Source organism: Hypanus sabinus, chromosome 7 (genome assembly GCF_030144855.1).
Source record: "Hypanus sabinus isolate sHypSab1 chromosome 7, sHypSab1.hap1, whole genome shotgun sequence".
Classification (NCBI taxonomy): domain Eukaryota; kingdom Metazoa; phylum Chordata; class Chondrichthyes; order Myliobatiformes; family Dasyatidae; genus Hypanus; species Hypanus sabinus.
In genome coordinates, this window is record NC_082712.1 from 38,472,466 (window position 1) to 38,490,482 (window position 18,017).

Sequence of the window (18,017 nt, forward strand, 5' to 3'; positions counted from 1 at the left end):
TTATAATACAAACATGTATTATAGTTAGTGCCAGGAGGCAATAGTGGAAACAATGGTGAAGCAGAATTGTTGTTTAAGGCACTTAGCATCTCTTCAGGCAAATGACACTCAAAATTGTGCCCATTTTGATAACAGCTCACCCACCACCACCCAAAACCTGAATTTATCATTAAAATACAATTTCAGCCATGAACTTGTGCAGTCATACATTTTAAAAAATGTATTTGAAGCATAAGTGGCTACAGTTAAATATTAGTTAATCACACAAGATATGAATTTTTAACTGCAGTATCAAAACAGAAACTATGAACACACTACACTTGGGGGATATGTTTAGGTGGTGAAAGTCAGCTGTAGCAAAATATCAGAGAAAGTCAATATGTGCTGAACGCAGTAAAGCTTTAAAACCTTGTTACCCAAAGGATGAAAATCTCAGCACAACTGAGACAAAAGCCAAGCTACTGCAGTGAGACAACGCAGGCACAATCCCAATCTGCCTACACCTTCAGCTCAACGTATTGACATACATCCTGCAGTTGCTGAGACACATAATCCTTTGTGAACTATAAAACTCTGTTAAACCTGATATACTAGTTTGTACAGGTTATTTTTAACCAACTCAAACAAACTGTACCAGTTAATGAAGTTCAAAGTAAATCACCATATATTGTGTTTCATTTTCAGAGAAATACAACACAATCAATGAAAAACTACAAAGACTGACAAATTACCAATGTGCAAAAGAAGATAAACTGTGCAAATAAAAGTAAATTAAAAAGTTAATAGACATGAGTTGTAGAGCCCTTGAGAGTGAGTTGATAGGTTGTGGAATTAGTTCCGTGTTGAGGTGAGTGAAGTTTTCCACACAGGTTCAGGAGCATGATGGTTGGAGGGTAATAACTGCCCCTGAACCTGGAGTTTTTTGGACCTAAAGCTCCTATATGTCCTTCCTGACGGCAACAGCAAGATGAGAGCATGGCCTGGATGGTAGGGGTTCTAATCATGGATGCTGCTTTCTTGTAGGTGTGTTCAGTTGTGGGCAGGTGTTACCTCTGATGGACTAGGCTGTGTTTACCACTATTACTTGGCTCTTCCTTTCATGGGTAATGGTCTTTCCATACCAGGCTGTGATGCAACCTGACCAGGTACCCTCCGCTGTGCATTTATGGAGGTTTGACAAAGTTTGAGTTGGCATGCTGAATTTGCACAAACTCCAAAGGCAGTAGAGATAGGAAACAGTAGAGCCAGTAAGACAGTAAAAGCTGGATTTGGGAAGGTATGGGAGTGGAGAAATAAAGAGATTCACAAAAGCTGGAATGCCCAAAATTGACAAAAACTGACATTGCAATTATTCTTTATGACCTGGCCCTCCGTACCTCCCTCTGCAAATCAATACCAGACTTCCTCATCATTGAGGATAGGTAACAACATCCCCTCCTCGCTGACTGTCAACACTGGTATGCCTGAATGCTGCTTGCTTAGCCCCTGCCCTATTCTCTATACACACGTGACTGTGTGGCTGAGTCATATATAAATTCACTACCGACACCACTGTTGTCGGCTGAGTTCCAGGTGCCCGTGAATCAGCTTACCCAGTGAATCAGCTAGCCCAGTGGTGCCACAACAACCTCTCCCTCAACATCAGCAAAACTAAAGAGTTGATCATTCATTTCCAGAAGGGGAAGGATGGAAAACATTGAGAGATCGGCAGTGGTGAGAGGCAGCAGCTTTAAATTCTTGTGCATGAATATACCAGATGACCTGTCCTGGGCCCAGAACATAGGTGCAAGCATACTGAAAGCACACATGCATGTTAGCTTTCTCGGGAAGTCAAGGAGGTACAGCTTGTCACTGAACACTCTAACAAACTTCTTCAGACATACTGTTGAAGTATCTCTACTGACTGCATTATGGTCTGGTATGGCAAAATGAATGCACAGCTGCAGAGCATAGTAGACTCAACCCAGTACACTGTGGGCACATACCTCCCCACCTTGGTTGTATCTGTAGAAGGCACTGCTTCAAGAAGCCAACAACTATCATGAACGATCCCTACCTTCTTACAGCTACCACCAGGCAGGAGGTGCAAAAACTGTAAGTCCCACACCACCAGAATCAGGAATAGCTATTTCTCTTCAGCCAATAGGTTCCTGAGCCACTGGTACAACGTTAATCACTACAGTTTAGCAATTCACCTGTCACTTCCCTGTGGTGCCCTCCTCCTTTCCCACATGGTCCACTCTCCTCTCCTATCAGATTGCTTCGTTCCAGTGATTGCTGCCTCTTCCACCTATCACCTTCTAGCTTGATGTACTTCCCTCCCCCCACCTTCTTATTCTGGCATCTCCCCCATTCCTTTCTGGTCCTGGTGTAGGGTCTTGGCCTGAAATGTCGGACTATTTACTCATTTCCATAGATGCTGAGCTCCTCCAGCATTTTGTGTGTGTTGCTTGAATCACTTTGATCACTTTGCACTGAAATGGACATTATTTTTAACTCGTTCTAATGGTGTTCTTTCTAGAAAAAAATGTGTACAGTTTATGTTCTCCTTGTGAACACCACTTATATGTGCTGTGCTGGGATGCTACTGGAAGTATGCCTCTTTGCTCATGAGCATACATGTAGTTTTTCATGTAACAGTAAACTCAACTTAGATTTTAACTCTCTTCAATTTCAAATACCATAAAACAATAGCCTAGCATAGAATATCAACTGAATTTAACTGCGATCTAAACACTGCGGGAGGTATTACACTTTTCAATAGATTTTCTACTTCCTCAGAAGGTTATGGAAAAATGGCATGTCCCCATTGACCCTCACTAACTTATGTAGATGCACTGTGGAAAGCATCCTATCCTGGTGCAGATGCATCACAGCCTGGTATGGCAACTGCCTACCCACTCAGCAAGAAGTTGTACAGCTATCGACCCCACTCAGCTCATCACAGAAACTGACCTCCCCTCCACTGAAAGCAGCCAACATAACCAAAAGACTCTTTCATCCCCGATTTTCTTGCTTCTCCACCCTTCCATTGGGCAGAAGATGCAACAGCTTGAAAACACCAGGCACAATGACACCCTGCTGTTATAACACGGTCGAATAGACCTCTTGTAAGATAAAGATGAACTCTTGACTTCATAATCTACCTTATCATGGAACTTGAACCCTATCACCTTCCAGCACTGGATTCTCTCTGTAACTGGAACTGGAACAATACATTCTACATTCTGTTATTATCTTCTCCTTGAACTGCCTTCATATATTTATAGTTTGGAATTGACTTGTTTGAACAGCTTGATAAACAGAGTTTTCCACAGTAACTTCATCCATGTGACAATAATAAACCAATTACATGCTACAGAATAAAGTCACACAGCTCTCTTCTGATATACTCTTATAATAACTTGCCCTGGTTTTAATTTTTGATCCCTAAATAAGCAGTAACTGTGTCTTCGTTTTCATTGCAGCTGATAATCACCTAACAACATCGTTGGCCTTTGAGCGCAGTGGAGACCTGGACTCCAGACATTCTTCATCATCCAACCACATCGCCGGCCTTTGAGCATGCAGTGGGGGCGTAGACGTTAGACGTCCTTCATCACCTGCCCTCATCGTTGGCCTTTGAGTGCAGTGGAGACCTGGACTCCAGATGAATTTACTCACCTGTCCACATAGCTGGCCTTTGAAGGTGGAGCACAAAACAGAGGCCTGACCACTAACTCCTCCGCATTGCTGTCCCTAAACCCTAATCTGACCTGTAACTACCCTCTTGGTCCCAAAAATTGCCCATAAAAACTTTAAAATCAAATCAAATTCAAGTTTAATTATCATTCAACCATACATGGATATAGCCAAGGTGTAAAACATTCAAAATAGTAGGCAAAAATCAATTAGGTCTGAGCCACCATTTCAATGGAGACTGCAGCTCGGCACCATTTTAACCAGGAGCTTTATTCTCCTGAGAAGTAGAGGTGTGCTCTCTTGGCCATAGTGTCAACGTGGTTGGATCAGATCAGGCGATTGATGATGATCACTCCATGGAACTTAAAACTCTCAAGCCTCTCGACCTGCACATAAGCACCATTGACATAAACTGCAGCACGTGCACTGCCTCCGTCCTGAGGTCAATGACCAGCTCTTCGTTTTGCCGATACTGAGAGAAAGGCTGTTGTGTTGCTGTGACACTTTGAAGCACCTATGCATAAAATTCACAACTAAACCATTTGACTGCAATGGCTTTGCACAGAGCTAAATATGGAAAATTGTAGACGGGGTGGGGGGGGGGCACATTATTGTACCAATCAGTCACACCTCTTGGTGCTTTGAAATTGTGAAGGATTTTGAAGACATACAGTATCCACCTGGTGCTATGGAGGATTGCAAAGAAAGACTATGGTAAATTCCTAGGTCAAGAGCTTTAAAGAAAATGTTATTTTTATGCCAGCACGATAAGTAACAAAGTAACATAGCACAACTCATAGTGAAGAGAACAACTCATAGCCAACTGGGAGAAATAGCACAATATTTAGAAAACAAAGTTGGACAAATAAAAATATCATCTTGAGCTTAGCTTCAAAGTAGTAGCTCACCTCCTTCCATGCATAATATCTTTCTGCTTTGATGATCATGTCTGCAATAATGATGTGATTGACTCTTGCTGCCACTCCCAGTGGAGTCTTGCCTTGCTGCAGAATATGAAATTAAAGTAAATAACTTGGATCAGTACATTATATTTTTAGGACTTAGATTATTGGCATCATAACTATTAACACCACAAAAGAAGCAATTGCTGCCTTTTAAAATTAGACAATGGAAAACCAATGTACTGTGTTATCTATTACCATTTCAGATACCTCTTCTCTACAATAGAGGAGGGCTAATTATATATGTGTGTGTGTGTGTGTGCGTGTGTGTGTGCGTGTGTGTGTGTGCGTGTGTGTGTGTGTGTGTGTGTGTGTGTGTGTGTGAGAGTGTGTGTGTGTGTGTGTGTGCGTGTGTGTGTGTGTGTGTGTGTGTGTGTGCGTGTGTGTGTGCATGTGTATGTGTGTGTGTGTGTGTGTGTGTGTGTGTGTGTATGTGTGACAAAATAGTCAGGATTCCCTTCATTTATCTGGATCACTTTGCTGCTTAATTGGGGCAGGAGACTGTTGCTGAGTAGTTTCTTACTAGTATCAGATGTGTGTAATTGTGTGGCTCTCTGACACTACACTGTGCTTACAGTGAACAGATTTTAAATAGCGTCATTTGCATGTGCTTGTGTTCAACAAACAGTGATTAACCTCACTGATAGCTGATGAGAAATAAGCAGCAAGACAATTCAAAACTGTTTTGTTCACTGCAGTTTCAGGCTTAGAGATGCCAGAAAGAGTCAGGAGTGAAAAGGATTTCACTATTTCAACAAGTCTGGCACTATGAAGAATGTGAAGGTATTGACAATTAGCTTGAATGTCACAATGGAAATTAAATTTTGGATCGATAACATTGTATGAAGGAAGTTTATTATCTACACTAGATGTCTGCACTGAATTTTCCTAGGTGGCAGTGTACAGATATACTGGATGAATTCTTCCATCGATAACATTAGGAATTCATATAGAGTTTTATAGCACTGTAGATGTGTCGAGAGTGTTCTAATTTGTTCTTACATGTATTTCATTTAAATACTTAATTTGTTACTCAGTCAATGGTAGCTTGTCTTTTTTAATACCTTTTTAACTACTTCCATAAAGTTTCAGCTAACTAGAGAAGTTGCTCAATTGGGCTGGAAGTATTGGTCCTGATCTGTCTTAATTGACTGGAATCCCAGTTGTTTCTGGCACTTGCAAGCCTCAATGTTTGAAACTGCAATGAGCAAAGCAGCTTTTCACCAATTTTAAAGAGCAAACACGAGGAAATCTGCAGATGCTGGAAATCCAAACAGCAATACACACAAAATGCTGGTGGAACACAGCAGGCCAGCCAGCATCTATAGGGAGAAGCACTGTCGACGTTTTGGCCGAGACCCCTCTCGAACTTACCAAACAATGTCAGTAGGGAAGAATAAAATATTGTATTCACACCACTATTTATAATTAGTTACAAATGAAACAAACGCTCAATGAAGTAACATGTTTGCATCTTAACCTGTGTCCATGTGCACCCTCTATCCATCCTGTTTGAGTGTCCAAACATTGCCTGCATGTTCTCTGTTCTGAGTCAACAAGGATGGTGGTAGAGCATCCACGTTTTACATGTTGCTTAGAACATCTTTCCTTAAAGTCGCCCATGAAGCATGCAACACCTTTCATATTGAACTGCAAACATATTACCCTACTAATATTTCAGTATTGCACATAACCACCCAAAGCCTCACATTGTTCCAGACACGAACCTTGTCCCTTTGTTTCAGATCAGTGTTCGCTTTCAGGAGCAGTTCCACTAAGTCAGCTTTTCCAAGCTCTGCTGCCAGATGCAATGGATTCTGGTTTCTCTGGGGAACAACATAAAATTACTTACACAAAAGGATTTTAAACTATTTCTTTTCGCTCTAAATCGAACTTGCTATTTACTATTTTCTTTTTGCTCTACTGATAATCCACAACACATTCACATGGAACACGACTGTTTCAAAGACTTGGTAACCAGCAGGGGATAGGAGTTGAAGACAATCATTTGTCTATCATGGCCCAGGACGTATAAGACACAGAGTTACAGGGCTCAGAGAGTTAGGTCATTCATCTTAGCACTTCCCCAGGTAGGTCATATTTGTTAACCACGAAAAACTAATGGGAAACTATGGAGTCAGCAAAAAATAGACCCTTTGGCCTGTTTGACCTAACCTGGCCATATTACACAATGTGCCTCTCTGAGCTGGTCCCATTTCCCTGCACTTGGCCCTTGTCCCTCTAAACCTTTCTAATGTATGCACGTGTCCAAGTGTCCTATGAACACCTCTACCATTTCCTCTGGCAGCGCACTCCATATATTCATCACGCTCTGTAAAAAAAAAACTAGCCTGTCAGATCCCCTTTAAATCTTTCTCATCTAACCTGAACCCGTATCTTCTAATTGTAGACTGTTATACCCTTGGTAAAAGACTGTGACTATTTACCATTTCTATGCCTGTCATGATTTTATAAACTTTAATAATGTCATCCCTCAGCCTCCTTCCAGGGAAAACAGCTTGGCTAATCTTCCCATATAACTTAAACCTCCTTCCAGTCACAGCAATGCCTGTGTGAATTTTTTCTGCGCCCTCTCTAGCTTAATTCTATCAGTAGAATGACAATCAGAAATGCACGCAATATTCTAAGAGCTGTCTCACCAATGTCTTGTGCAGTTGTAACATGTTGTCCCCACTCCTGTACTCAGTGTCACAAACAATGAAGTCAAGCATGCCATATGCCTTCTTCAACACCTTACCTAATTGCGTTGCCACTTTAACGGAACTAATTACTCATACACCTAGGTTTCACTGTTCTACAGAATAGCCCTGGCCCCCACCTCTCACTGTGTATATCCTGCTCTGGTTTAGCATCACATCATGACTGATTTTTCATACTGGGTTTTATTTTCTCTGGAGCAAACAGTCATGGTGCTCAAGAAATGGTCTTCACATTGTGTTAGAACATGACTAACGGAATTATCATACACTGAATGGTTTAGTGGTTAGTTTGCATATCCTGAGTTTTTAAGTCCCCTTCCAACTCCCTCATCAAATTTTCATTAAGCCTTCTTCTAATTTTAGACATTTCAATATTTTAAATTTACTGACAAAAGTCAAAAAACCTTTCAACAACTAAAAGCAGAACCACATTGTAGGACTGAACAGACAAAAAAAAAATAGGGGAGGAATTTCTTTCCTCTCGTGCCCACCAACCTTTCCCAGCCTGACATACTAGGTTCAAAACATATCTGGATGTGCACTAGACGGCCTAGCCTGAACACATCAGCGATTAGCCAAAGGTCAAGAATGGGACCTCAGACGTAAGTGCGCCCTCCAGTCAGGCTATGCATCTGTTTCAGAAGTGGGAACCTTTCTCTCTGCTCAAGGTCTAATGCTCACTGGATGCAGGCTCCTATGGCTGCAAGCAGAAAAAGCTGGCAGGAGTTCCCTAGAGTCTGACAGATGTTCCCGATGGCTCTAAAAAAATGCAGCAAATGGATGAAACTTTAAGGAAGCGCATGTCCCTTGGCCCTCCCATCTCACTTGAGTTGAATTAAAATGTTTGCACCATCTTCAAGTATTCCTCATGCCCTTTGCAAGAACAAGTAACCCCCAACACCACCCTCACTTAGCCCCTCCCTGGAATCCAAGATAACACCAAGGAGACAACAGTTCAGCATTAACAATCTTTCCCCTGGAAGTGACAGTTCCACTCCAGTGGCCTTCCTCAAAACCAATGTGCACAAAATCTGATACATGCTCTCATTTGTCTAAATTCAAACAAAAGAACCAAATTAAAAAAGAAGCTCACCTCATCTAAAATGTTAACATCGCACATGGATTCCACAAAGAGCTGGGCAATTGGCATATGTTGATATTTAACAGCTAAGTGCAGAGGTGATTCTTTTCTCTATAAGAAAGCCCATAAATTAGTGTTGGAGGGCTGAATGACTGAATCACAGAGCATCATTGCAGGATTACAACTGTGTGTAAGCAAATGAAGTCGCTCTCCTTTTGATACTTACTTTATTTTGACTATTGCAATCAGCTCCAGCGTCAATAAGCATCGAAGCCAAGGAATGGTCGCCTCTCTCAGCTGCAACATGCAAAGGGCTCGTATTGCTCTGAAAGAAAATTATACACTGTCACATTTCCAAACTACTCAGCCTTAAGACAAGAAACAAAATGTACTTTAAAAATGAACTGGAACTGCAGAGTTAGGCTCCTGCAAACTTCTCATACTCCAACCTGCCTTGTGACAACATTGTGTTGAAATCACAGAAATCTCTTCTCCTCTAGTTTTCTTTAATTCAACTTCTGTTTGCTCGATTTATAATTTATATGCAGCATTTCCCACAACACACACACCAAACTAGAAGAGTACTTAAGTGCAGAGATCACCCAATTATAAACAGGAGCACTGATGTCATGACTTGCTTTCAGACTTTACATAAGACCCTAGTGTTCCAGAACTGATTGCAATAAATTGAAATGACTTTATTACTTACATCCTTCACATATATGAGAAGGAAAAATCTTTACGTTACATCTCCGTCAAAAAGTGCAATGTGCAATTTATAGTAATTTGTAATAAATAGTATGTACAGCAGGACAGTCAATATAGCATAGAAATACAACTGTATCAGTGTGAATTAATTTGTCTGATGGCCTGGTGGAAGAAGCTGTCCCAGAGCCTGTTGGTCCTGGCCTTTATGCTGTGGCACCGTTTCCCAGATGGTAGCAGCTGCAACAGTTTGTGATTAGGGTGACTCGGATCCCCAATGATCCTCACACCATTTTTACACAGCTGCCTCTGTAAATGTCCTGAATCGTGGGAAGTTCATATCCACAGATGTGCTGGGCTGTCTGTACCACTCTCTGCAGAGTCCTGTGATTGAGGGAAGTACAGTTCCCATACCAGGCAGTGATGCAGCCAGTCAGGATACTCTTCATTGTGCCCTGTAGAATGTCCTGAGGATTTGGGGGCCCATACCAAACTTCTTCAACCATCTGAGGTGAAAGAGAGGCTGTTGTGCCTTTTTCACCACACAGCCAGTAAGTACTGACCGCATGAGATCATTGGTAATGTGTAAGCTGAGGAGCTTAAAGCTGTTCACCCTCTCAACCCCAGATCCACTGATGTCAATGGGGGGTTACCCTGTCTCCATTCCTCCTGTAGTCCACAACCAGCTCCTTTGTTTTTGCGACATTGAGGGAGAGGTTGTTTTCTTGACTTCTCTGTAGGCTGCCTCGTTATTATTTGAGATTAGGCCAATCAATGTAGTGTCGTCAGTAAATTTAATTAGCAGGTTGGAGCTGTGAGTGGTGACACAGACATGGGTGTACAGTAGGTAAAGGAGGGGGCTTAATACACAGCCCTGAGGGGCTCCTGTGTTGAGGGTCAGAGGGACAGAGGTGAGGGAGCCCTCTCTTACCACCTGCTGGTGATCTGACAGAAAGTCCGGGATCCAGCTGCACAAGGCAGGGTGAAGTCTGAAGTCTCTGATCTTCTTATCAGGCCTGGAGGGAATTATGGTGTTGAATTATGCTGAACTGTAGTTCAACAACAGCATTCTCACATAAACATCCCTCTTCTCCAGATGTGTAGAGCTGTGGCTATTGCGTCATCTGTCAATCGGTTATGTTGGTAGGAAAATTGTAGGGGGTCCAGTTTGGGTAGTAGCATGCTGACTTGACCAGCCTCTCAAGGCATTTGCTTATTATTGAGGTGAGTGCGACAGGATGCCAGTCTTTCAGACATGTTACCTCAGTCTTTTTAGGTACTGGGACAATGGTGGATGTTTTGAAGTAGGAGGGCACTCTGCATTGGGAGATTAAAAATGTCTGTAAACACACCCATTAGTTGTGCTGCGCACATCCTGAGTACCCGCCCTGGGATGCCGCCCGGTCCCTCAGGCTTGCGACTCAGGAAGCACCTGTGTACTTCAGCCTCAGAGATGACCAGGCTGCAGGTCACTTCAGTGGGTTTCCTCAGGGCTCAGTTTTGGTGACATCGAACCGAGCGTAAAAAAGATTTAGCTCATCTGGGAGAGAGTCAGCGATGTTGGCAGCACCACTGTGCTTAGCTTTGAAGTCTACAATGGTGTGCAGACCTTTCCATAAGCTGTGTGTGTTGTTGGTGAAGAGCTGTGTCTGGATATTGTCCCCATATTGTTGTTTTGCTACTTTGAATACTTTGCGTGGATTGTAGCTGCATTTCTTGAGCTCCTGCTGACTACCGGCAATGTAGCTCTGTGTCACACGCTAAGTGCTGCTCGCACAGTATTACAGCTGACAGTGTTTAAGGGAATAGCTGTATTTCAATAAAATGGAAGTTATCCTTCTCCTAGGTTTTTGAATACAAAGCCAGAAATAAACATAACCAGGTTTGAGCGACTGAATTTAAGACACTCCGGTAATTGCTTTACTTACTGACTTCTCCCAGTCAGCAACTACTTTTCCTCCCCATCCTGGTATTTCCCTCTTCTGCAGAAATCTTCTTTCCTCTCACAAGTGGGTAGATAGCTTTTAGATATTGAGATATCCAAGGGATTAGCTGAATGCAGGAAAATGGTGCCACAATAAAGGATTGATGATGATAAAGTGACAAGGAGAGGACTATGGTCTGCTTGGCTTTTCTTTGCTGTGTGAGGCACTCGTCCAAATGTTCATTTTCTGAAAGTGGATGAGCCTCTTGCAGAGCTGTGACAGGCAATGCAGCCACCCCACTATTCCCAGCATGGGATGGAATATGGTCAGGGTTAGTGATGATATGGGACTGGGTTTGTTTGAGACTATGAGCTACTATGATCTCAAACGTATGCCAATCTAGATATATTAATTAGATACATTGACAGATATATGGAAGAGGCTTGTCTGTGCCACAAGCAGAAGCAAGACTGGGGCAATTCAATCAGTTCTTCCAGCCCTTGAATAGCATCATGGCTGATCCTCTATCTCAACACCATATTCCTGCTTTCTCCCCATACCACAATGAGAAGTATAGCTCTTTACATTTCCTATAAAAGCTCTGTGTACCTTTGGCAAAATATTAGTGTCACTTCCTGCTCCCAGCAGCGATGTTACACATTCATGGTGACCTCCCACTGCAGCCAGGTAGAATGCAGTCTCACCCTCCTGCTCACAAACGAAAAGCACTGGATTATATTGTGAAACACCAATGCATCAGACCAGCAGATATTTACTTAAAAAAAATTACTAGAGATTATCTATTTACTATTTACTAGGGATTATCTAAATAATGGGAGATTATAGTGGAATCTTTCTGGAAAGTTTAAACATTCTTAATCACATCTGGGACAGTACACTTTGTGTCACAATTGACCTTGATGTCGCTGGTTTCAGAAGAACAATCAAAGTTTCTGGTGCTGATCACAATGAATTCTTCATTCAATCAATATGAAGGCAGGTGAGAAAAGGTTAATTTTCAGCTATGGAGGTCCCCTGCTCCCCACTGACAAATAGTCCATTGATGTTAACTTCCCCAAGTTCAAAACTGAAAAATTTCAGATCAGGACCCAGCATGGCCTGGATAGATGGAGACATTGAGAGAAGGTTGTGGCATTAGGAACTGCCAGCAGAAGATCTGAAGGTCCTCTTATAATTAGGGTAAATATGAGGTGTACTTGTAAAGTGACAACCTTAACTTTGCAACATAAATTTCAGATATAAATTCACACACAGGCAAAAACTGATTGGAGAGCACAAACTATTGTGAATGAGGTTGCAGACATCAGAAAGGCATGTCGCTATCTAGACCACCTAGCATCATTTCATATGAACTTGCAAACTCCCAAATAGAACTAGGAGCAAAATTAGGCCATTCAGCCCATTGAGTCTGCTCTGCCATTCCATCATGGCTGATCCTGGATCTCACTCAACCCCATACACCTGCCTTCTTGCCATATCCTTTGATGCCTTGATTGATCAGGAAACTATCAACTTCCGCCTCAAATATACCCATAACTTGGCCTCCACCACACTCTGTGGCAGAGCTTTCCACAGATTCACTTACTCTTCGGCTAAAAAAAAAAAATCCTCCTTACCTCTGTTCTAAAAGGTTATCTCCCAATTTTGAGGCTGTGCCGTCTAGTTCTGAGTATCTCTACCATAGGAAATATCCTCCCCACATCCACCTCATCTAGTCCTTTCAACATTCGGTAGGTTTCAATCAGATCCTCACGCATTCTTCTAATTTTCCAGTGAAGCCCAAAGCTGCCAAATGCTCCTCGTATGTTGACCCTTTCATGCCCAGAATTACCCTCATGAACCTCCTCTGGACTCTCTCCAATGACAACACATCCTCTCTGAGAAATGGGCCCAAAACTTTTGACAATATTCCACTGTGGCCTGACTAGTATCTGATAAAGGCTCAGCATTATCTCCTTGCTTTTATAATCTATTTCCCTTGAAATAAATACCAACATTGCATTTGCTTTTTTTTTAAACCACAGATTTAACCTGTAAATTAACCTTCTGGGAGTCTTGTACGAGGACTCCCAAGTCCCTCTGCACCTCTGAACCTTCTCCCCACTTAGATAATAATCCACCGTGTTGTTCCTCTTACCAAAATGCATTATCATTCATTTCCCAACACTGTATTCCATCTGCCACTTTTTTGCCCATTTTCCCAATTTGTCTAAGTCCTGCTGCAATTGCATTGCTTTCTCAGCACTATCTACCCCTCCACCTGTCTTCGTATCTTCCACAAACTTTGCCACAAAGCCATCAATTCCATTATCTAAATCATTGACAAACATTGTGAAAAGTAGCGGTCCCTATACCGACCCCTAAGAAACCACTAGTCACTGGCAGCCAACTAGAAAAGGCTCCCTTTAGTCCCACAACGCTGCCTCCTGCCTGTCAGCCATTCCTCTAACTATGCCAGTATCTTTCCTGTAACACCATAGGATTTTAACTTGTTAAGTAGCCTTAACGTGAGGGGATTTGATAGATTTCAATGAGATCTCCAGATTTTTCTCCTAAACTCCAGTGGGTACAGGCCCAGAGCCATCAAACAGTTCTGATATGTAACACTTCCATTCCCGGGATCATTCTCATGAGCATCTTCTGGACTCTCTCCAATGCCAGCACAACCTTTCTTAGAAAAGGGGCCCAAAACTGCTCAAAATACTCCAAGTGCAGTCGAACTGAAGCCTTATAAAGCCTGAGCATCACATCCTCGTTTTTGTATTCCTGTCCTCTGAAAATGAATGCTAACATTGAACTTGCCTTCCTTACCATCGACTCAACCTTCAAGTAAACCTTAAGAAATCAGTACAAGGACTCACAAGTCCCTCTGCAATACTGAGTTGTGAATTTTCTCCACATTTACAAAAGTGGTCCATGGCTTTATTCCTTCTGCCAATGTGGATGGCCACACACTTCCCTACACTATATTCCAACTGCCCATTCCCCCAATCTGCCCAAGTCCTTCTGCAGACACCCTGCTTCCTCAATGCTACCTGCCCCTCCACCTATCTTTGTATTGTCCACAAATTTGGCCACAAAGCCATCAATTCCTTCATGTATATCATTAACATGATTATTCATGTTATTCATTATTAACATCATTAACAGGAAAAGAAGCAGTCTCAACAGCAACCCCTGTGGCACACCATTAATCACTGACAGCCAACCAGGAAAGGCCCTCCTTTATTCCAACTCTTTGCCTCCTACCAGTCAACCAATCTTCTATCCATTCACATACCTTTCCAATAATGCCAGCAGCCTCATTTGTGGCACCTTGTCAAAGGTCTTCTGAAAATCCAAATAAATAACATCCATTAACTCTTTTCTGTCTATCCTGTCTGTTATTTCCTGAAAGAATTCCAGCAGATTTGTCAGGCAAGATTTCCCCTTTAGAAAACCGTGCTGACCCTCGCCTATTTTATCATGTGCCTCCAAGTACCCTGAAACCGGATCCTTAATAATCAACTCCAACATCTTTCCAAACACTGAAATCAGGCTAAATGGCCTATAATTTCCTTTCTTCTGCCTCCATTCCTTCTTAAAGAGTGGAGTGACATTTGCAATTTGCCAGTACTCTGGACCAATTTCAGAGTTTAGTGATTATTGAAAGATCATTTCTAATGCCGCTACAACCTCTTTAGTTACCTCTTACAGAACCTTGGAGTGTAGTCCATCTAATCCAGAGGACTTATCTACATTCAGACCTTTCAGCTTCCAAGCACTTTCTCCTTAGTACTAACAACTACACTCAGTTCTGCCCCCTGACACTCTCGCATTTCTAACATTCTGCTAGTGTCTTCCACAGTGAAGGCTGATGCAAATACTTATTAGGTTCCTCCACCATTTCTTTGTCCCCTATTTCTAAATCAACAGTGTAATTTTCCAGTGATCCAATATCCACTGTCATCTCTCGATTACTCATATCTGAAAAAATAACATTTTGTATCCTGTTTTATATTATTGGCTATCTTACCTTCGTATTTCATCATTTCTCTCTTTATGGCTTTTTTAGTTGCCTTCTGTTGGTTTTTAAAAGCTTCCCAATCCTCTACCTTCCCACTGATTTTTTTCTATATTATATGCCCTCTCTTTTGCTTTTATGCTTTCTTTGATTTCCTTTGTCAATATGGTTGTTTCATTCTCCCTTTAGAATACTTTATCTTTGGGATATATCTTTTCCGTGCCCTCTGAATTTCCCAGGAACATCAGGCATTGCTGTTTTGCCGTCATCCCTGCTAGTGTCCCCTTCCAATCAACTGTGGCCAGCTCCTCTCTCATGCCACAGTTAATCCCTTTATTTCATGGTTATACTGATATATCCAGTTTTATCTTCTTCCTCTCAAAATGCACGGTGATCACTGATCATATTATGATCACTGCCTCCTATGGGTTTCTTTAAATTTCCTCATCAAATTTGGGATATTATATAACACCCAGTCCAGAATTATCTTTCCTTATTGTCAACTAAATATTCCTGGATTTAGTTGCTTCAGGTGTGATAGAGTAGGAGGGGCCAGAGGAGGAGGTGTTGCATTGCTTGTCCGAGAAAATCTTATGGCGGTGCTTAGGAAGGATAGATTAGAGAGCTCCTCTAGGGAGGCCATTTGGGTGGAATTGAGGAATGGGAAGGGCATAGTAACACTGATAGGAGTGTATTATAGGCCACCTAATGGGGAGCGTGAGTTGGAAGAGCAAATGTGTAAGGAGATAGCAGATATTTGTAGTAAACACAAGGTGGTGATTGTGGGAGATTTTAATTTTCCACACATAGACTGGGAAGCTCATTCTGTAAAAGGGCTGGATGGTTTAGAGTTTGTGAAATGTGTGCAGGATAGTTTTTTGCAACAATACATAGAAGTACCGACTAGAGATGGGGCAGTGTTGGATCTCCTGTTAGGGAATGCGATAGGTCAGCTGACAGATGTATGTGTTGGGGAGCTCTTCGGGTCCAGTGATCACAATAGCATTAGCTTCAATATAATTATGGAGAAGGACAGGACTGAACCTAGAGTTGAGATTTTTGATTGGAGAAAGGCTAACTTTGAGGAGATGTGAAGGGATTTAGAGAGAGTGGATTGGGTCAAGTTGTTTTATGGGAAGGATGTAATAGAGAAATGGAGGTCATTTAAGGGTGAAATTATGAGGGTACAGAATCTTTATGTTCCTGTTAGGTTGAAAGTAAAGGTTAAAGGTTTGAAAGCACCATGGTTTTCAAGGGATATTAGAAATTTGGTTCGGAAAAAGAGGGATGTCTACAATAGATATAGGCAGCATGGAGTAAAGGAATTGCTTGAGGAATATAAAGAATGTAAAAGGTATCTTAAGAAAGAGATTAGAAAAGCTAAAAGAAGATACGAGGTTGGTTTGGCAAATAAGGTGAAAGTAAATCCGAAAGGTTTCTACAGTTATATTAAAAGCAAGAGGATAGTGAGGGATAAAATTGGCCCCTTAGAGAATCAGAGTGGTCAGCTATGTGTGGACCCGTGGGAGATGGGAGAGATTTTGAACGATTTCTTCTCTTTGGTATTCACTAAGGAGAAGGATATTGAATTGTGACAATTCCTATGACAATTAAAGAGGTGGAAGTACTGGCGCTTTTAAGAAATTTAAAAGTGGATAAATCTCCGGGTCCTGACAGGATTTCCCCAGGACCTTGAGGGAAGTTTGTGTAGAAATAGCAGGGGCTCTGATGGAGATCTTTAAGATGTCATTAGAAACGGGGATTGTGCTGGAGGATTGGTGTATTGCTCATGTGGTTCCATTGTTTAAAAAGGGTTCTAGAAGTAAGCCTAGCAATTATAGACCTGTCAGTTTGACATTAGTGGTGGGTAAATTAATGGAAAGTATTCTTAGAGATAGTATTAATAATTATCTGGATAGACAGGATCTGATTAGGAGTAGCCAGCATGGATTTGTGCGTGGAAGGTCATGTTTGACAAACCTTATTGAATTTTTTGAAGAAGTTACGAGGAATATTGACGAGGGTAAGGCAGTGGATGTAGTCTATCTGGACTTCAGCAAGGCCTTTGACAAAGTTCCACATGGAAGGTTAGTTAAGAAGGTTCAGTCATTAGGTATTAATGCTGGAGTAATAAAATGGATTCAACAGTGGCTGGCTGGGAGATGCCAGAGAGTAGTGGTGGATAATTGTTTATCGGGATGGAGGCCGGTGACTAGCGGGGTGCCTCAGGGATCTGTTTTGAGCCCAATGTTGTTTGTAATATACATAAATGATCTGGATGATGGGGTGGTAAATTGGATTAGTAAGTGTGCCGATGATACTAAGGTAGGAGGTGTTGTGGATAATGAGGTGGATTTTCAAAGCTTGCAGGGAGATTTATGCCGGTTAGAAGAATGGGCTGAACGTTGGCAGATGGAGAAGTGTGAGTTTCTACATTTTGGCAGGAATAATCCAAATAGAACATACAGGGTAAATGGTAGGGCATTGAGGAATGCAGTGGAACAGAGAGATCTAGGAATAACAGTTCATAGTTCCCTGAAGGTGGATCATGTAGATAGGGTGGTGAAGAAGGCTTTTGGAACGCTGGCCTTTATAAATCAAAGCATTGAGTACAGAAGTTGGGATGTAATGTTAAAATTGTACAAGGCATTGGTAAGGCCAAATTTGGAATATTGTGTACAGTTCTGGTCACCGAATTATAGGAAAGATATCAATAAATTAGAGAGAGTGCAGAGACGATTTACTAGGATGTTACCTGGGTTTCAGCACTTAAGTTACAGAGAAAGGTTGAACAAGTTAGGTCTCCATTCATTGGAGCGTAGAAGGTTGAGGGGGGACTTGATCGAGGTATTTAAAATTTTGAGAGGGATAGATAGAGTTGACGTGAATAGGCTGTTTCCATTGAGAGTAGGGGAGATT

General features: G+C 41.8%; 1 protein-coding gene across 1 annotated transcript in view; it reads right to left on the bottom strand.

Annotated features, from left to right (window-relative positions):
* The window catches only part of LOC132396310 (ankyrin repeat and death domain-containing protein 1A-like), a 77,508-nt gene that overhangs the window by 23,269 nt on the left and 36,222 nt on the right, over positions 1-18,017 (bottom strand). The window contains exons 8-12 of the mRNA XM_059973830.1: positions 11,684-11,782; positions 8,671-8,769; positions 8,457-8,555; positions 6,371-6,469; positions 4,590-4,685 (exon numbers count right to left, since the gene is read on the bottom strand). Coding sequence (XP_059829813.1) covers positions 4,590-4,685; positions 6,371-6,469; positions 8,457-8,555; positions 8,671-8,769; positions 11,684-11,782 — 492 coding nt within the window. The remainder of the gene's footprint in view (positions 1-4,589; positions 4,686-6,370; positions 6,470-8,456; positions 8,556-8,670; positions 8,770-11,683; positions 11,783-18,017) is intronic.